The sequence below is a fragment of the Dipodomys merriami genome, unplaced genomic scaffold, assembly GCF_024711535.1.
Source record: "Dipodomys merriami isolate MVZ:Mamm:240054 unplaced genomic scaffold, mDipMer1.0.p SCAF_37, whole genome shotgun sequence".
NCBI classification, from domain to species: Eukaryota; Metazoa; Chordata; class Mammalia; order Rodentia; family Heteromyidae; genus Dipodomys; species Dipodomys merriami.
Window position 1 is genome coordinate 1,362,029 of NW_027205270.1, and position 20,433 is coordinate 1,382,461.

The 20,433-nt window shown below is 56.3% G+C and overlaps 1 protein-coding gene across 1 annotated transcript; it reads right to left on the reverse strand.

The window, feature by feature from the left end:
* Positions 1-267: 267 nt before the first annotated feature.
* Positions 268-19,049, reverse strand: Cyp26b1 (cytochrome P450 family 26 subfamily B member 1). The gene is made up of 6 exons (XM_069988959.1): positions 17,780-19,049; positions 14,075-14,299; positions 5,616-5,891; positions 5,223-5,378; positions 3,497-3,781; positions 268-3,118 (listed from the first exon to the last, which is right to left on the reverse strand). The coding sequence occupies exons 1-6, from the start codon at positions 17,981-17,983 to the stop codon at positions 2,726-2,728; spliced, it is 1,539 nt and encodes a 512-aa protein (XP_069845060.1). The 5' UTR covers positions 17,984-19,049; the 3' UTR covers positions 268-2,725.
* Positions 19,050-20,433: the final 1,384 nt, after the last annotated feature.

Below are 20,433 nucleotides of genomic sequence, written 5' to 3' on the forward strand. Positions count from 1 at the left end.
GTTTCATCTTTTTTCTTTTTTAATATCAAGTTACAATAGTTAGGAAACGCAAGTGAGCAAACATCATCCAACTAATGCTACCACTAGAAACCACACACACACACACACACACACACACACACACACACACACGAACACCAAGACTGGAACCCAAGGCAGAAGATCAATGGAGACATTAAAACAATGAAATCCTGCCAGCCAGGCAAGAGCTTTTACTCCTTTCTCTGGTTGCCTTTGAGACCCAGCTGGGCAAACTAACCTTTCTTCCCTCCTTCACAGGGATCTTCCTCAGCTCTTCCTTCTCTGCCCTCTCCCAAAAGCTGCCTGCTCCCAAGGAAAGACCACAGGGACTTCCCACCCCTACAGCCCCCTGCCCCTCAGCAAGGCCAGCCTCACTGCACACTCAGTCTGCAACAGTTGGTTCAGGGCAAGTGGAATCAGCTTAAGGAAAAAGGGACTTTTGGGGGGTAACGAATTCTAGAGAACCCTACAGCTATTTTGTGTGCTTTGTTGAGTCTTCACATAATTTGGTCTGTTTTTCAGAATTGGGGGGGAGCTTAAGGGGTTTCACTAATTCCTTTAAAATTCCAAGCTATTTTTTGCCGGTAATATTTGTTCTATACTGTTTTAGTAGTGAAAAAAAGAAGGAAGCAAGTAAATGCTCATGCCAGTCATCTTAACTCCTCGAAAGGCTGAGATCTAAGGATCACTATTTGAAGCCAGCTTGAGAAGGAAAGTCTGTAAGAGTCTTATCTCCCATTAACCATGCACGGAGTCAAGAGTGGAGGTGTGGTTCAAGTGGTAGAGCACCCACCTTTAATGAAAAAGCTAAGGGACAATGCTCAGGCCTTGAGTTCAAGAGGAGGGTGAAGAAAAGGAGGAGGAAAAACCTTTAGGAGTTAGAGTGATAGGACATTGTGGACAATGAGCCCTCATTCCTATAAAGTCCCCCCTTGGTGGAGGAGACGACACTGAGACAGCAGAGCGCTGCTCCACACTGGCATGTTACTGAGTTCCTCCTTATGCGATACTCCATGTGCTGAGTTACTCCATATGTGATTCATTTTTCTTGTAAAAACAATTCATTGCATTAATCATATTAAAAGATGAATGGAGAAACCCAGAAAGCAAAGAAAAAAATCTAAAAACAGACAAAATTGCTTAGAGACTCACCAAAGGACCCCCCCCCCCAAAATAATTACCTGGAGGCATTCCAAATTGCCAACGTTCAAATGCCAGGGGCAGGAGCTACTCCTCTTTCACCCAGTCATCCTGACTGGCCCATCTGCAACCAAATCACTTCTGACAAATCCCACATACTCCTCCAAGCTCCTCCTGCAGCCTCCCTCCCACAGTGTCTACAGACCACACAGGGCCCGAGGCAGCTCTGATGGGGGCTGTCTCTACCTTACCTCCCCCTGCTTTCATCTCCTCCCCATTCCCCTGAGCTGGGCTTTGGCAGACAGTGGCATAGAGGTGGAGGGGCTTCAAGGACAAAATCTTTCCTAGGTCTAGGGGCAAAGGGTAAGACTAAGGAAAGGAAGATGGAGGTCTTCAAGCCCCATCAGAATGAACCCGTATCCTTCCCCATCTTCATGAGTGGCATAAAGGGCACTGGGTAAAACAGTGGCCCAGCCAGAAATTATGGCAGTCTCCAAATCCACATGAACAGGGCTTTACCAGGACAGGGAGGAGGCAATGGATGATTACCCTAACTCCACCAGGGGACACCAGGCAGAGATGCTGCATTTCAGCTTTTAGGTTTAAACAAAATCATTTGTCTAGAGCCCACGAGGTCTGGGCCAGGGGGGTCTCAGGTGTTTGACCAGAGATCCCCTCCTTTTCATTCCCAGAAGTCCTTCTGGTGATGCTAGAATGGAAGCTAGGGGACGGAAAAGGTGTTTGCTTCAGACCTCAGGTTGGCCAAGATCAGTGAATAAATATGGGCTGGGGGGAGCATGAGCCAGGGATGTCATTGGGTCCCTATAGGAAGTGGCCCCCTAGGAGAGGGTCTCTCCTGGGGGTGAGATGGGGATGGCAGCGTGCTTTCCCAGGCCACTGGGGAAGATGCTGGGGAACACATCTGGGGCTCCTGAACCCCAAAGGAGAGAACAAGTAGCAGCAATAGACAATTTTGAATGTCCAAACTGGCAGCTCTAGGTAGGGGTGCTCTCCAGACGAGTGGCAACCCCTTCCCCGCCCAGATTTGCCTGTGTTGTTGGATTACCCAGCATGCTGTGCTTTCGGCAGCCACAGCAGGTGGGCACTGACTGAGCCATAGCAAAAGGGAGTGGCAAGGGTGCTAAAGAAAGTTGGGGGGGGTGCTCTCTCCTTCCCCAGTACAATCACCTGGCCACCAAGGACAACACAAGGGACAGAAGGGACTGTTCAGAACATCACAAGCACACACTGCAGCAAGCCAACTGGCACTAACACTGTCACGGGCATGCAGAGCCCCAGCCAGGCCCTATTCGGGGAGCTAAGCTGGGGAAGAAGGGAAGGAAGTGGGGAGACTCTGGAGAGAGCAGACGTCAAGAGGAGGGCCCGCTTCTGGGAAAGATGGGACCCTTTTGGCTTTGGGGAGGATTTGCCAGGGTAGGGGGCAGAGGAGAGCAAGTATGGGGATACTTGCCCTCCTCTTCCAGCCCCTCCCACACACAGGTTTCTACCTCTGTCACCCACATCTGCTAGGCTGGGCTGAGGCAGGGCGAGGCCCTGAGCCCAGCTACACTGTGGCACTCAGCATGGCCTCCGTCTCTGGCAGAATCTTATTCTGGTTGGAGTCCAGGCCAAAGAACTTGACGCTGAGGCCATCCACTGGGTGGAGGACAGGGACCAAGGTAATGCGAGGGAAGGTCCGGGTGGCCAGCTCAAAGCGGCTAGTGCTGGCCAGTTCCACTGCCAGAACCTTCAGGAACAGCTTGGCCAGGTGCTTGCCCAGGCAGGTTCGGACACCGCCACCAAATGGGAGATAATGGAAGCGGCCATCTTTATCTTCACTCCGTGCCTGGCTGAAGCGGTCAGGGTCAAACACATTCACGTCTTTGAACACCGGTGCTGTGTCATGGGTATCCCGGATGCTGTACATGACACTCCATCCTTTGGGGATCTGGAAACCCTGGAAGAAGATGAGGAGGGCCAGGGAATGGAGAGGTGAGAACCAAAGGAGACCAGGAGAGGGCCCAGACCCACCTGTCTGTTCCAGTCCCCAGACTGTCAAGACTGCTCTCCCTAGAGGTACTCCACAGTGACCCCTAGATATAGTCAGCCTCTCCGCATGCTAGTCCAGCCTCCTGTGTATGCATGTCACATGTAACTTCACATATGAATGGAGGCTGGCTTCATCCCACTCTTCATTGGAGTTACTTCTTTCCCATTGGGCTTTACGCTCCCTGCAATCGAGCACTGTCTCTCTCTGTCACAGCATGGTACCCAAGGGGCGTCTTTCTCATAGATCAGATCCTCTCAACCCCAGCCCCATGGGGCCCAAACTCACATCAAGCTCGAAGGTCTGCAGCACAGTGCGGTAGCCACCGGAGACAGGAGTGAAAAGGCGCATGACTTCCTTTATTACACAGTCCAGGTAGCGCAGCCCACTGAGTGTGTCCAAGCGCAGGGTGCCTTCGCAAGCACAGCCGCCACTGTGGAGGATGCCCTGGGTCCGCAGCTCTTCACGCAGCTTCTCCAACACCGCTGGGTGCTTCAGCAGCTGCATGATAAGCGAGGTGCTGGCGCTGGCCGTGGTGGCATAGGCTGCAAAGATCAGCTCCAAGGTCCCATCCTGCCACGGCAGAGAGGTGAGATGTTATTAGCCATCTGAGACAGCCAATCAGGACAGCCCATTCTGCTGGTGTCCCCAGGGCCACGGCCAAGTGAGAAAGAGAGTCTCTCTGCTTCCTGTGGCCAGTTCTGCTCCTCTGAGTCTCACATGCTGGAGCTCTGGCATTACTGTGGACCCAAGGGGCACCGTCAGACCCACGGGCTAGGCAGGAAACACACTGCTATGGGCAGAATCACTAGGCTGTTAGTTTTTTATGTAGAGCTCCTTCTCATTCACTGCTTGATTCCCGGACAGCCCCACCGAGTATAGTGAGCTCATGGGAGAAAAGAGACCAATTACAGGAGAGCTATGTGGGCATGAGCAGTGGCTAATGGACTCTAAATTCCAGCCTAGCCCCAACTCCCTCTTCTATCCCCAGGAGTACACTATTAGAGGGGTAGGCAGAGAATGGAGCAGCCCAGGATCATAGCTATGAATGCCTTGAAGACTACAGTGAGTAAGTTATGGGGAGGTGGCCCTGGAGAACTCAGAGGATCCTTCAGATTTAGCTAGAAAGCAGCACACTGGGCCCTAGGGCTCCATGGAAAGGCCCTGGTGGGTTACCTCATTTTAATCCCTGCATTTTTCAAATTTATGTGCTCAATCCAGAGAGAGGATAAAAGGGCCTGGGTCCCTTACTTGTCATGACACTGAGACTTCTTATAAAATGGAAGTTGCCCCAGCCTTTCTGGCTGCCCAGTCCAAAGACGGGGCGGGGGGGGGGAGGCGGGGGCGCTAGAACTGAGGTATGGGAAAGTAAAGACCATGGGGATGTGAGGCCTCTGGTAAGGCATCATTTATAGGGAGACTCTGTGAACACCTGGAAAGCCAGCTGGAAGGGAAGCCAGACAAGGTGGAAGGGAATACTGCTTGAGCCCAGTATAAGTGATCCAGGTGACTGAAGCCAAGCTAGGCTGGGCACATGAAGTATTACCAACTGGAAAAGGCTGGGGAGTTAGAGGAGGGGCTTGAGCTAGGTCTAACTTTTCCCAGGGCTAGGGCTGACCTCAAGCAAGTGGCTTCCTTGTGGGCCTGCCTTTCCTTAAGTAATCTTCCAGGGTTATTAGGGCTATGAAATAGACTGAGAGGTGAACTTTGGGGAGAAGCTTCAAGGGCAAAGTTGTCAGCAAGTCACTGACACAGCCTGCTCAGAGAGCCAAGGACCAATTTCCAGCATCTTATTAAAAACAATAGACACAGCTGTGGGCAAGACCAAGTGCATATTTATAGCCTGGCCACTGTGGTGTGTACAGTCCTGAGATGTCTCCTGCTATGGGTAGAGGAAGGTGGTTCCATGCATCTTCACAGGTAGACCAGAGCAGGTGGAAATGGCCAGACACCCCTCCACCCCAAAGAAAGCTCCAGAACAAAGTGTGGGCACAACAGGAGTGACCCCACCAACCTTCAACTCCTGCATGGTCATCTCCTTCCCATGCTCCTTGCTGCTCTCAATGAGGATGTCCAGTGCATCTGAGTAGTCCTTGCCCTGGGTGCACTGCAGCTTCTCCCGGATGGCCTTTTCCAGGCTCTTCTGTAGGATCTGACGAGCCTGAATGCCCTGAGGAAAGACGGGACTGTCAGCCATCCAGCTATGGGTGGGCTCCCATCTGAGCCTGGGGATTGCCTGGAGAAAGCTCTTGTCTGCACCACCACCATCCCCCCCCCCCGACTGACATGTCTCCCCTCTGCTGACGTGCTGCTGTTCTGTCTGCCCATCTCTGCAGTCAGCACCCCTTCCCCGAGGGTGGGCTTGTGGAAAGCCCATTCCTTCTCCTCCTAGGTCCTGACTGCTCACCCGTCGGTAGCCGCTGAAGGGCAAATCCACAGGCAAGGAAAAGACATTCTCCACAAATTGCTGGTAGACCTCGAAGAGGTGTCCCAATTCCTCCTCAGGGATGCTGAAACCCAGCAGTACCCGGATGGCCATGCGGAAGGTAAGCTTCTGTGCCTCCTGGTACACGTTGATGGCCTCCGGCTGGCTACTCCAGGCACGTAGAGTGTCCTGGATCACCAGCTGGATCTTGGGCAGGTAGCTCTCCAGGGCCTCATGGCTGAAGATCTTGGAGAAGACCTGGAAAGCAGAGACATTGGCAGTGACGTATGAATCCCATGACTGCAGCCTGGGAACCATTCCATCTTCAACTCCTCCCACCAGAGGTTTCCAGGAAGGGCCCCCTATTTTAAACCCCTGTCCTACTCCCTGGGTCTGAAAGGAACGCAGAGAAGGACATGGTTAGAACATGATTCAAGCATTTTTACTCAAGGTCAGACCTCGTCTTGTAATTCGCAGGGTGGCCTGAGCTGGCATCTTCCTTCTCAGCCCCCAGAAGGGTGTGTCTGCACACAATGGCAAAGTCTCGGGAACGAACTACAAGGTCCAGCTGCCACTGAGTCACAGGGGTTATAGCTATCCCACCCTACAGGGAGTCCTACAGGAGTTTGACTTGGGACTAGCATCCCTTCTGATGAAGGGATCCATTCCAGAACCCAGGTAGAAATGTCAATAGTGAGGTATAGATTAAGTGGACAGGGAAGAGGTGAGAAAGCAGGAAGTGGCTTTCCTTCTGTTCCATTGGTGGGAAGGCTAGTGCACAAGCAGGACTTTCTGGGAACCAAAACTGTCCTCACGCCTTGTGAAACAACACTGAGGTGGCGATTCTAGGGGGTTCAACAGCTGTGCAATTAAAATGTCTTCAGTGCAGTTAAGTCTGGAGGCAGGGGGATGAAGGCAGTGGCTTTCCACACCCAAAGATTGCAAACACAAACAGAAGCTGTTTTAATCTTCCAGGGCCATCTTAATGCCCAAGGAATCCCTGTTTCCACCTCCCTGCCTCAAGCCCTCCTGATTGGCTCCACATCCCTTTCCCCCTATTCCCTGCACATGTTTTTCACACTGCTACCTTCCATGTAGAGGGGAGGGAGAATGTTAGTTTATTTACTGACAGCTTTTGGGTCTCACTTATAATAACCAACAGCCTCCGTTCCCCACAGGGTCCAGAGCAATCAGAGGTGTCCAACCCCCACACTGTAGCCAAGGAAAAGGTCACGGAGGGAAGGCAGAGAGAGGCGGGGCAGTGCAGAGGAGAGAGCCCCCACCGGCCCTGTACAAACAACATACACGCGCCCGCCCTCCCAGCCTGCCCCCCCAAAAACAACCTGCACACAAACTGTAAATGTGAGAATTTCCCCTGCAGTCAGCTTGAGGAGGAAAAGGTAACATTTTCCTGGCCTGGGCACTGCATGGCTAATGGGAGGGCTGGTTAGAAGGAATAACAGTGCTGGCCCTTCAGTGGCCCAGCCAGACTCACACAATAGCACTTTCATTCCGAAATTCCCGGTGGGCAGAGAGGGGGAGGGAGGCCAGTGAGGGGCAGAGACTCCCACACTGTTCTGTTGGGGCCACTTTTGCCACAAAGGGACAGCTGAAAGGTAGAAGGGTGGTGACAGAAGGGTCCCTAGATCAACTCAGGCCTGGAAGAATCAATCACACTTTGCCCAGTTTTTTGTTTTGTTTTGTTTTGTTTTGGGGGTGGGGGTGCCTGTCTCAGAATATTTCTAGGTGGACTTCAGCTGCCATTTCCCATCAGAAGGATATCATAAAGGCAGTGCTGGGTGCCTCAGCCCCTTACTATGGTACCTTTAGGATTCTAGAATCAGCCCCTGATCAGGCGGTCTTAAGGAGAAGGAGTGGAACCCAGCCAACTAGGGGCCTTTACAAAACAGCAAAGTGAGCAGGAGGCCAGTGCAAAGTGCTCCATGGGGGCTCAGCCGGCATAGCAAGAAACAAGGCAGGGAGGTGGGACCAGGCCTCAGCAGGGAGGCTGATGGTGGAGCAGGAGAGTATAAGCAGGCTACCCTAGCCCAGAACTGGCCAGCCCAGTGCAAGGTACCAGAGGTACTCTCCTGGAAGAGACAAGGTTGCCAGTGCACAGGGGACCTCAGCCCAAAGATGTATACATAGATGGGGTACAGTGCAGTGGCCATACTCACAAAGACCAACTGGAGTCAAAGCCAAACAAAGGATAGACTGGGCACTTAGAGACTTGAGTTTGAACCAGGGATCTTCCATTAATTAACTGTGTGACCATGGCCTAGTCCCCTATCCCTGAGTTTAATCTATAAAAAATAATGAGCTTGAACCAAGTAACCTCTGGGATTCCTTTCAACCCACAGAGCACCTGAACACTTTTTCCAAGGAGATACTGACCCCCTCCAAAATAGCCAGTACCCAGAAAAGCACATGAAATCTAGAGAGTGACTGCCAGTTCTCCATACTGACAACCCACCCTGGCTATAGGGTCCCAGAAAGGGCCATATCAGAGTCGTGAATGGGAGCATACCAGGGCCTTCCAACTCCGAGGAGTGGCCCATGCAGGACACTGACAAGCCCTGCCTGCCCCACAGGTTGCACTCCCTGCGCCCTCTAGCGATTGCTGGCTAAATCACAATCCTGGTTTAGGGGCCAAGGAGGACAGGGACAACCTGGGAAGGCAGAGGATCCAGGAGGACCTGGAACTAAGAAAGCACTCCAAGCCAGAAAGCCTTTACTTGGCCCTCTGGCAGGAAGGGGTCCTAAGCAAGACCAGGCACACATTGCCACTCTGAACCTGCAGGACTTTGGGCTGTGGCTCTTCAAAAGAAAACCAAAGACAAGACTAGGGCGCTTAGCCAGACCAGGGACTTGCCAAGAGACTGCCAGCAGGTCATTGCCTCTCTAGGGCTGAATTTCCCAACAGGTCTCATGAGGGGGTTCTGAGGTCTCTTTCTATTTGCCTGTCCCCCGTTTCTCCACAGAATCCTCCTAAGGTGGAAAAATTACCCCCCAAATGAGAAGCCAAAGAAAGGCAGGTGACAGAGTATCGACCTTGCTAAGGCCACCAACTCCATGCTCCTGACTCCAGCCCAGCTGTTCTACAGGCATCAGGGCCTCCCAGGCACTGGGAAGTCTCCAGGACATCATCTTTGGGTCTGTGCCCAGGGTTAACAACGAGGGCACTTCCCCAAGCTGGGCAGCCCAGAAACCACCGCCCACCACAAAGGACAGGCAGAGGCGGAGGTGCCGGCCAGGGCAGAGGGAGGCCCAGGGCTGTGTCAGGGTGTGCTGGGTCTGATGCCATTGCCTGCTGGGGTCAGGACTAGGGCACGCTGGGAAGGTGCCTGGGAGTGGCTCTGTGTGAAGAGAGGAAGAGTTCCAGCCCCCAGAGCTGCTGCCCTGACCACAGACATCACAAGAGCCTGGATTGCTTTGTTTCCCTCTGGGGCTTCCCTGGAATTCCCAAAAGTGAGCCAAGAATACCAGACAAAGGTCATTGGGAACCAGTCCAGACCCAAGCAAAGCCCTGCAGAGGGAAGTGAAGGTATGGACTTTGTACCAGAGTTGGTGCTGGGGGAGGGAGAGAGTGGAGGGTCTTCCAGGGGACTTTGTGGGAGTCACAGGGACAAGGGCAAGGACAAGAGAGGATGGGCTCCTGTCTTGAAGGACATCTGTCTTGAAGGACTCTTCATCCTCCACAGTTTTCTCCCAGAGCCCACAGCCCCGTTCTCACACTCTCTAGAATGAGAGCTAAGTCCACAGCAAGGGTCTAGGAGCACCCCCTAAGCTATCATTTTTTTCCCCTAAAAATGTTTTCTCCCCCAACCAGGCCTTTCTGCCTTCTTATTGCTTGTGCCGTGCCTCTGGGAGCTGGGAGCCTCTCTGTAAGCCACCACAGCCCCTGTGGTCAGATAACCTCCCACTGTCTGCTGGCAGCTGTGGAGGGATAGACAAATGGATGGGCAGCCGCAAGAGCGGGCAAAGGCTGAGAGGGAGCCCACTGCTTGGCCAGTGACTCAGACTGGGAGGAATGGAAGAAGCTGCCCAAGAGGGATGGGAGCCTGGGCAGGCCACCGGAGCTTCGGCCTGTGGAGTGGAAAGAATAACAGAAGGCAGGCAGCCATCCATCCACACAGGGGTGACGCCAAGGTGTGTGTACTTTATACTCAAATAAGGAGGGAGACAAGTGAGGACGTCATCCATCCAGCTGCCTGCATTTCCACTGGGCCATGGCTTCACTTCTCCTTGGGAGGGCAGGACTCAGACAGTCCCTTTATCCAGCCTGTGCTTGTCCCTTCCCTAAGTCTATTGGAGCTGAATGCCACCCCCACTGCTCCAGTCCTCCACATGAGGCTGTCAAAGCAGATGGTAGAAAAGGTGAGGCAGTATTTGCAAATACTTGCTTGGCCCCCCCACCCCCACTTAGAAAAAGGTTACCTAGCTGTTTTTCAGCCACAAGAAAATCCCCTTAGAAAGCAAAAACCAGAGGGGAAAGGGCCCTGCTGAGGTTCCAGAGGCCAGTCATGACTGGCCACACTTGGTAGCATCTTTGAAACTCCCACCACTCCAAACCCTGTGGCACTGCTAGCCAGTCCTCATGGGCTCTGAATTTATCCAAAACTTGAGGGGCTGCTCCTCTATGTTGCTTTTAAGGGTAAGGCCATCTCTTCTAGCTATTCCAGTTTGTTAGCATTTCTTAGGTCCCTGGAGTTCAGAATGCATGCAATGACTGGCACAGGAGAGGGGGGGTAGGGGGTAGGGGGGCAGCTAAGGACAAGAGTAGACCCCAGCAAGCCTCCTCAATATCAGCCATGGCCATATTTGCCTTCCAAGTCTGGGAAAGCGAGCAAACACATCATCACTTCAGCCTTGGACCCCACCCCATTCTGGGAGAAGAACACAAAAAGGAAAGAAAACAGGAGGAGGGTCCCCCCACGCCTAACCCTCCCACCAGCCTGCTGGCTGGCGCAAAGGCAAGCCCAGCAAGAGGCTCACTCCCAGATACCCTGGCAATTGACTGAGCTTCCTCCCCCAGCTGACCTTCAGGGAGATCCGCTCCTGCACACCCCCACCCCAGCATCCACTAGATTCACTTACTGGTGCTACAGTAACTTTTGATTGAAGGACTTGGGCTGATAGAACAAAGACTGTCCTGGAGCTGAGCTCCTAGTGACTGGGCTGCCATCCATGCCACACACCTTCCCACCTTATCAGCTTGGAGCTTCTGCCCTGAACTGAGCCTGTTGGATATGACTGTGCAGACAGAGGCTTATATGAATTGGATGCAAAGGACCTTTAGAGTCAGGTATGGGTTTCTATTTAATCATGGGTACTCCTGGCTTTGCCCTTCTGCTGGGGTATCTCATGGCATCTATATCCTTACATAAAGCCTAGTATCCACTGGGTTTCTAAGAGAAGTGAAGTGACCCTGAGCCTCATCCCCACTCCAGGATGGACGCCTACGGCCAGGTTAGTAAAGGACAGCAAGTGAGTAGGTGGGCTTCTTGATTGCTACTGCCAAAGCCTGTCCACTTCACCTTCTAGCCACTCCAAGGCTAAATACAACACTTGAGATGTTCCTGAGATAGTCTTTGGGTCTGGAGTATATTGAAGCTGTTCATCTTAATGCAAAGGTCTATCTTCATAAAAAGAGGAAACACCCAATTCTGCCCTAAACTGGCATCTGAGACTTCCAGAAGTACCCCCTTCTCCCTTCCCAAAGTCTCTGCCAACCCTCTTCCAAAGCAGAGTACATCGGCTCTTCTAGGGCAACATTCCAATGTCGCTATATGCTTCTTCACAGACAGGACTCGCCACTGCAAATGAGGGAGAGGAGAGGAAGCAGGAGGCCCTGGCTGTAGGGACATAGGCCTGGTTTTCCGTAAGTGATACTATGAAACTGGGCATGACTTTCTGGATTTTTGCCTGGCAACCCCACCCCTTCTGGCTGTAGACCACCAGGGCAGCCAGGGCAAACACCTGGAGTGCAGTGATGGCAGTGAGGAGCCCCCTCCCTACACATCTGGTCAGACCTCCCAGAGAAGGGGTGGGTCACCAGCCCCAATGGAAACACTGACGTTTCTAGTTCCTGGCCAGCCAAGGCCCCTGCACACCTGGGCCTGTTTCCTGCACATACATCCAAACTGGGCTGGGGTCTGGCCCCGCAGCACATTCTCCAGCTAGGTCCTGATTGCAGGGTGAACTACAATGTGCATGGTACCCAGCAGCCCCAAACCCTGGTTACATAGTGCTGGCCTTGGGTCCAAAGAATGGCTATTTTCTCCAGGACCATATGGATATTCAGAAACAAGGTCTCTGTGTATCCTTTACCTATCTTCTTGCCAGGTTCTACTTCTTGAAGGCAAAGATCAACTTTCCTGCTTGCCTGTAATGCAAGGTCCTCTACGTACACCAGTAAACTCAGAATTATAGGTCATCACTTAGGGAGATATGTGATGGGGGAAAGGTCCTCTGTCCAGTTGACTACTCAGATGACCCACACACCCAGCAATGGCACAACACAGAAGGGGCTCTGCACTTGTTTCTTGCCCTCAGGCAGGATGAACTGGCTCCTGGTGATTTTTCAACTCAAAGACGCTCGAGCCAGGAGCTCAGAAGGGGAAGCTATGGATTCCTCTCTCCTGTTCTCAGTTTCTGGTCTCACCCCTGACTCCATCTCTTCTCACCCTGTGTATTTCTCTGGCACTGTTCATCTATTCTACCCCCTCACCTCCAAATGCATAGTATAAGCCAAATCCCTGGCTTCAGATCACATAGATGATCTGAAGGCAGGGTGAGACTCCAAAGCAAATAGCCTCACTCTAAAGCCTACTGCACACTGCTGTCCCCCTGGAGGGGGGTGGGGGGTGGGGGGTGGGGGGGTGTCTCAAGTGGTCCTGGCTAAGCCTTCTTTTCCTTCCGAGCACCTCACTCCCATCCCAGGATCTTTTCTTAGATGCCTGACCTATTCAAGTCTCACTCAACCTAAACCTCAGTGTCCCTTTCAGTTTGAAAGCTTCTGTAGGAACAAAATGGAAAGTAATCACTTGGTTTGGAGCTGGCTTCCTGAATCTTTAGATCATTCACTCTTTAGATCATTCCAAATGGTGGAGTCCCAGGGAATAAGGCGGGAAAAGAAAAATCTCTGTCCAAGCTCCCTACAGTCTCCAATCTTGTACTCTTCCCCCCTCTGCCTCCTTCCCCCCACCCAGTGAATACAACTTGAGGATGCTGCGGTAACTGCTTCCAGCTCTGAGTGAGACTGAAGAGAGAGAGGCCTCTGGGAGCTGCCTTCCAGTTTCTGAAATACCTGCTTTATCAGGAGATTCCTGGGGGTGACATGCATACCAGATTCCTGTGTGATTTTTCCTTCTTTTGTCTACCACAGAGACTTATTACCCTTCCAGGGTGGCTCGGGGGTAGGAGGAGATGCTTTTGTGAACACACCTCTAGTACACCTCTAGGTGTTCCCCGCCCCCGTTGCCCCTCCCCTCCCCCGGCCCTGCGCTCACTCCTCTGGGAGGTGAGAGGCCCCCAGCTCTTTCTTAGGAAAGGAAGAGTGAGTGCTCTGACCCAGTGGAAAAAACTGAGTGGAGAAGCTGTGCAGCCTCCCTTCTGGCGGCTTCAAGCCCGCAGGCCGGAGCCCCGCCCGCCGGCTCAGCTTTCGGGTTACTGCAGTTCAAACAGCACGTGCCGCCCGCGCTCCGCGCCGCCCGCGGCCGCTGCGCAGCGCAGGGAGGGGGCGGGGAGAACCGCGCCGAGCGCGCCGGCTCGCCGCCTCCGCCGTGGTTCTTGCAGTCGCTCGGGAAATCCACGGGATAAACACCCACTTTCGCTTCCTCTTTCAGGAGAGGTAGGTGCGCCGTGATCTCCGTGCGCACCCCCACGGCCCTGCCGGTGGGCGCCGGACCCCAAAGCTCACCACACCTCTCCCAGGCAAGCCCCCCCCTCAACTGCTGCCCACGCGGTGTCCCCTGCTCCCCCCCCCCGCACACGCCTGCGTTGCCTCCAAAGCCACCTGTGGCAGGAGGTCCAGGTTTTATTTTAGAAAAAGCTCAGCCCTCCCAATTCCCGGGGTGTAACGTGGCGAAAAGGGGAGCGCGGGCCAACTGTCCCGCCCCGCCCGTTCTTTTTCCAGTTCGGTGACACACTGCCAGGACCAGCGTGGGCAGACCCCGCGCGTTTACACTTTGTCCCAGCCAGCCATCTCCAATCGGGACGCCCAGGGGCCTGGTGATGCCCGCCGTGTGGTTGGCCAGCGAGAGGGTAGCCCCGGGGGAGGCCTCTGCAGGCCGGGGATTCCGGCCGAAGCCGTCTAGGCGAGGGGAGACCGAGGAGTCTCTAGGCTTGGAGCGCAAAGGGGGCTGGGGGGCTTCCCTGGTCTCGGTGAACAACTTACCCAGACGGGAGCTGCATGGCCCCAAAGAGTCCCGAGCCCTTACCTTGCGCTTGTTGCGGTGGATGTCGCCGATGGAGTTGGACACCGTGTTGGGGCCCAGCAGCATGCGCGCGCTGCGCGGCCACTCGGTGCTCACGAGGTGATGCTCGCCCATGAGGATCTTTCGCACGTTCTCGGCGCCCGTCACTCGGATCAGCGGCCGCCCCAGCAAGTGGGTCTTGAACACGTTGCCATACTTCTCCCTCCTGGACGATTGGAAGCCGGAGCCCTGCGGGAGCCACACACAAGACAATCTGCTCTCTCAGGGCTCACGCCGGGCCGGCGAGGCCGGGACACCGACGCCGGTCACCTCCCCTCCCCCCAACACACACGCACACAGACACTCACTCACGTGGGTTTTATTTTTCCCTAGTGGGCACAGAACTGGGAAGTGGGGCCTTGAGGACAATAAACAATGCGAGCCCCGAGGACACCCAGGGAACGCGGTTCTTAAGTCATGACTTTAGGGAAGGCGAAGGTGTCTTGCCCGCTCGACCTGGAGCTAAAGCCGCCGTCTCCCACCTCTCCCCTCCCCCACGCGCTCCGCAGCCTCTCGGAATAAATATTTCCAGGCTCCAGGCCATGCCTGGGCTGGCGAGACCCCGCGGGGTGGCCGCAGGCCAAGGATTATTTATAGCGGTGAGTGGTCCGTGCCCAGAGACGGTCACTAGAGACGGGGGAGTGGAGTTTCCTCTGTTCTCCGGTGTGGCCCGCGTGGGTACCCCCCGCGGCCCTCCAAGGGCTCTGCAGGGAGGGGCCGAGGACGGAGAGCCTCAACTTTCCTAACGTATTTTGCCCTGGAAATCACTGAGACGGACTTTCGTCACCGCCTGCACGTTTGGAACGGGAGCGAGGCGGCAGGCGCTTCCCGCGGGGCGGGTGGGACCCGGCGGGGTGCCCCGCACAGGTAACAGGATTCCCCGACGTCCGCGGCGGCCCGCGCGGGCCGAGGATCGCGGGGCCCAGGCCGGAGCCCTGAGCCCTAAAGCGCTGGCGGAGCCCGCCGAGCGTCGGTACCGGAAACCGAGGGGACCTCAGAGGGGCGGGGGCGTCTCGCTCCCCTTTGACGTCGGCATTGGCCACCCCAGCCCAGGTTAACCCTTCTCCTGCCCAGGCTGGACCGGTGAGAAGGGGAGGGGCGCCACCTGTGCAGCCTTAAGAACCGGACCTAAGGACCGGGGTGGTGGTCCCCCAGTGAACAACTCGGCTCCCCCTTTCCTGGATCGGTCCCCTTGCTCACTTTCCACGGAAAACTATTCTGCAGCTAGATAATGTGCACACCTCACCCAGCCCAGCGAAAAGTGACTCTACAGAACCCGGATTCCTATAATCGCTTTTCCACATGCGCCTCCGGCCCCAGCGCGCGACCCGGAGCGAGCCGGGAACTCCCGCGCCGACGAGAGGGGGGCCGGGCCGCGGGGACTCGCCCCACTGCCGGGCCTGCCCCGCCGCGACGCCCTGGCAGACGGCGCCTATTCCTTTAAGAAAAAGCAAGGCAGAGGTGGGGTGCGACGGAGGGTGGGGGGCGCGGATTGAGGAACGGGGTTCCCTTCCGTCTGCTTCACCGTCTCCCTCGCTCCGTCTGACTCTCCGTCTCTCCTCTCCTTTTCCTCTGTTTTTCTTTTCTTTCGACACAAAAGTTGGGTTGTGAATTTTCCGAGGTCGCCACCGCCTCGCCCCCCCCACCCCCGCCTCTGATCTGCCTAACTATAATTAAAGTGCGTTTTTTGTGGCATTAATAAAGAGTTATTTGTCCGCCGTTTCCACAGTCTTCACAAAGAGGACTTTCATAGGGGCGGCCGCTCGGGCCGAGAGTCCAATTTATACAAAAATGTTGTATTTTTAGCCCTGGGCTCTGTTTAGATGGCGCTCAGTGGAAACGGAGAGCCCTTGGAGGTCCCCCCGTAAAATCTGATAAATGACTCCGAAAAAAATAACGCTGGGATTCAGAGGGCTAGCGTTAACCCCCTCCGCCCCCTCCACCCGCACCCCTCCCCCTCCCCCACGGCCCACTACTCCCGCCGCAGGATCCAGAGTGCCCCGGGGCGCACGGACGGGGCGGCACCGGGCGCTTCCACCACCTCGGTGCGGGCTGGACGCAGACACTCCAGACGTCCTAGTGGGATTGGTTGGGGGGGGGAGGGGACGGGGAAGAAGGTCAAGGAGACTTGGGGCGGGGGATCGGAGAAAGGTCAGGCAACGGGATGGGGTGGGGGCATTAACCGACCGCAGATTCCGCAGTTCAGCTCTCACCAAGCGGGAGCCCTTGCCAGTGTGAATTATTTTATTTTCTAAATTCTCGGCCGAAAGCCTAGACCACCCCGCAGTTAACCCTTTAAATGTGGTGGCCAGGGAGAAATTCTAGAGATTCATTTGCGAGGGCACAGTCCGATTGGTTGAAGTGAACCCCACCCCATTGGACAAACAACCCCCCAAAGAGATGGATCAACTCTGTGACCTGGAAAGACCACAGGGTAGAGGAACGTCGAGTCCCCCTTCTCGCCCTCGCCGGGCTGTCACTTGGCCTCCTGCGGGGCGGGGCGGGACGGGGCGGGGCGGGATGAGTGTGAGCGCGCGCACGGATTGCACGCGTCTGTTAATTTCAAGCCAAGCTTCCATACCTCTAAACCCACAGGTCCCAGCGCTCACCTTTCACATCACCTTTCCCGTGTCCGGGTTGTCTTGTTTCCAGGCTTTTGCTAACTGCCACCCACTGGACAAATGTGCGCACACACGTATGCCCAAACACACTTCCCGTGATCACCCCCAGAGGTGCCACCCCCCCCCCGGAAAAATCCGGTGTGTATCAAATGGCAAAAGCGATTGTCTAGCCTTTGATGAGGTTAACTCCAGGTTCATCTGCTGTTACCTGGGTCTGGCCCTTAACACGCCCGACTCCCAGTATCTCCAACACAGTAGGGTCGTATGGCGTCTAATAACACGCGTGCACACACACACACACATGCACTGCATCTCCCACACACATCTCCCAAGTTCTCTTTTCTGCTAAACTATCCCCACCCAATAAGTAAATAGAGCCTCTCCCCCCCACCCCGAAACCTGAGAGCCCTCAGGTCTCTTGCTTCTCATTTTCCTTGGGTTAACTTCTTCCTCTCCCGCCACAAAACACACACTTGCGCGGACCGCGGACCACGGCATCTGAACCTGGCGCAGACGGCTACACAGCCGGAATGCAGCTCTGCTCTTAAAGAGGGCGATTCAAGCTGCCACTAGCCGCCCTCCCGGGTCCAATTCTGTGGAGAGTTTTTGACTCCCAGCGCCCCCGTTACAACCCAGGACGCTGGAGGTGACTTGGGGGCCTGCAGGGCAAAGAGGGGGCAAAAAAACCCGGCTCTGAACAGGACGCCCCTTCGGACTCGCTCTGCGCAAGGAATCCCCGGGGCTCTTTCTTCCACGCAGCCCCGCTGGGTCGCCCTCCACCGAGGCACTTCAATCCTGGGAGTCCCCTCCGGTCCGGGAATCCCTCTTAGCAGCCCTGTGAGCCCGCGCACCAGGCGCCTGCGGTTTCTGAGCCCCGCCGCAGGCGGGCAGGGGAAACCCGGGCAACCCAAGCTGCGAGAAGGGAAGGGGCGGGGCGGGGACCGGTGCTTTCAAGCTCCCGGCGCCCCCTGGCCGGTCCGCCGCTCCGTCCGCTCGGGCGCTCGCAGTTAGCGGACCCCGGAGAGCAGCGGAGCGAGCGCGCCCTTACCTGGAGCAGCCAGTGGCCGGTCTCTCCGATGAGCGGGAAGCCCATGGAGCCCTTGGGGATGGGCAGCTTGCAGCTCTTGTCGCGGGTAGCAGCCCAGCGCAGCTGCCACAGCTGCTGCGAGACGGCCAGCAACAGCGTCACGGACACCAGGCACGCGGCGAGGGTGGCCAGCGCCGACACCAGCTCCAAGCCCTCAAAGAGCATGTTGGCGGCCGCTCGGGGGATTGGCTGTGCCGGCCTCGGCGGGGGAGGGGAGGGCCGGCCTAGGGTGGCGAGGGAGGGGAGGCTGTGGCCAGGGGTCCAGGCACCTCCAGCCGCTACGGGGAAGGAGGCTGGGGCTGCGGGGAAAGGGATCGGAGGGGTGAGTGGGGAGACTGCCAAAAGGAAGAGAGAGAGCGGGGGTGGGGTGGGAGGGGGGAGACAGAAGGAGACTGGAGGTGTAACTTTGTTTGTTTGTTTGTTTGTTTGTTCCTTTACAGCGGGCGTGGGGGCTGCTCAGGGGGCGGTGAGGTGAAGCCTTGAATCAAGCTGGGGGATTTGCTGTCCCCGCAACCATCACACGCGGGAAACTTTGGAAAACTTTGTCCAGCAGGAGCCCCCTCTCTCGTAAAGCCCCTTCCCCTGGCTCGGGAGAGGAGAAGGCGGGGGGGGGGGCGAGAGCTAGCGGAAAGTGCAATCAATTTGTCCAAAGAATCTCCCCCAAATTCCTACTTGGAAAAGAAAAAAAATTCTGAATTCAAAAATTCCAACGAACCCAGAAATTTGGGGGGCGTGAGAGAAGACTCCCTAGTTGAGGCGAGTGGCGAGGCCCGAGCGCACCGTCTCGAGGCTGACCCCGGCGGAGGCCCCCGAGTCGCCGCGGCACCCGGAGGCGGGCGTGGAGGGTGAGGTGACGAGGCGGATGCTGCGGGCCCCGAGCGCGGGTGCGGAGCTGGCGGGCCGCGGCCGGGACGGGACAGGACGAAGCCGGCGACAGAGCCCCGGGCGGGCGCTGGGGCGGCGGCGGCGGCGGCGGGCGGGCGGGCGGGCTGGCGGGCGGGAGGGGTGAGGTGGGGTGGGGTTGGGGGAAGGAGGTGGAAACGGGGAGCTGGGCTATTGTATCAATTAAGAAAAGGCAGTCCGTCCCGGGACGCGGTCTCTCGGCTGGCTCTGGAGTTGCTGTTGGGGAAGGAAGAGGGGAGAAGAAGAAAAAAAAGAAGAAGGTAAAAGGAATGAAAGAGGGGTAAGGCAGGAGGAAGGATTTCAGGGCTGATGGTTTGAAAAGCGTCTCTCAATGTGATTTGCGTCCAAAGCGAGGCGGTGCGTGTATTTATATAGAGGCGGGAGGCTGCGCCGTGGGCGCCCCGCCAGCCAGCGCCCCCCTCCGCGCGCCCACAAAGCGGGAGGCGTGGTGAGAGGCCCGGCCCGCGGCCGGAGCGTGTGAGCGCCCGCCGGCCTCCCGCCCCGCCCCGCCGTCCCGCCGTCCCGCCGTCCCGCCGTCCCGCCGTCCCGCCGTCCGCCCCGACCCACTTGTAGCCGCCGCTGGATCAAACTCAGATCACCTCTCGCCTCCTCTTCCTCCTCGCCAGCGTCTCTCGGAGCCCGGCACCTACAGACGGACGATAGAAGACACGCGCGCGCACTCGCACACACACACACACACACACACACACACACCGTGCGCACTCGCTTGGTGCCCGCTTGGCTGCTAGGCTACTTCCCTCCCACTTTTCCTCCCTCCGGGGTCCCCCGGCCCCCTTCTCTAGCTCCAGACAATCCTGTGTGTACCGTAGTCTCCGCACTCCTGTGCGGGGGACAACTGGGGAGGGGGTGGACGTCAGCAGCCCCTAAGATTGTGTCTAGGGTCCAGGAGCCCCATAGAATGGGGTCGGTGTGGGCTCTTACCTCCTAATTCCCTCTAGCCCGAGTCTCCATCCTTGATCCCTACATCCCCAAATCTCAGGTGTGCCAAGGTCCCCCTCCCCTCATCTGACTCCTGACCTACAGATCTGGAGGTTTCCAGGAGTCCCGGGCTGCAGACACCACAACTTCCCCTCCCCCCACTCTGCGACACCTTCCAGACACCCCCCCCCCCACACACGTATTTCATATCCCATGTCCGACGCCCGCCAGCAGAGTCGGAGGAGGCCCGATGCTGGCCCAGCACAACGCACCGGGGACAAAAGCTGCAGCCCCAGCGCTCCGAGGCGGGAGGAGTCGGGTACAAACGTTCATTGATACAAATGAGTAAATAAACATGCCGGGTGAGCGCGGCCACCTTCCCAGCGCTGCCGCAGAGGGCCTGGGCGCGTGCCTGCCAGTGGCGCGCATGTGGCCCCAGGCCGCACCTGTGTGTGCGCGCCTGTGTGCAGCCCGACGTCCGTGGATAGAGGTGGCTGTCTACAGGTTTTTGTGTTCTCTCTGGAGCTGTGTGTGTGTGTGTGTGTGTGTGTGTGTGTGTGTGTGTGTATGTGTGTGTGCGCGCGCGCGCGCACTCACGTATGTGTGTCGTATGGTCTCCTCTAAGAGGCTGAGTTGGAGCTGGGCACACTAACATCTGCCTGGCTAGTGCGCAGCTCTCTTGTCTCCTGCACCCTCGTTTTCCCCAGCCCCTCTAATCTCTGGTTCACCTGCACTCCTGGAGCAATGAACTAGACATTCTGCCTTTACTTGGG

Coding starts and splice junctions, on each gene's coding strand:
- Cyp26b1 (XM_069988959.1), bottom strand. CDS start 17,983: ATGCTCTTTGAGGGCTTGGAGCTGGTGTCGGCGCTGGCCACCCTCGCC. Junction 5,892..14,074: donor TCCACCGCAACAAGCGCAAG/GTAAGGGCTCGG, acceptor TCTGCTTTCCAG/GTCTTCTCCAAGATCTTCAG. Junction 5,379..5,615: donor CCTTCAGCGGCTACCGACGG/GTGAGCAGTCAG, acceptor GTCTTTCCTCAG/GGCATTCAGGCTCGTCAGAT.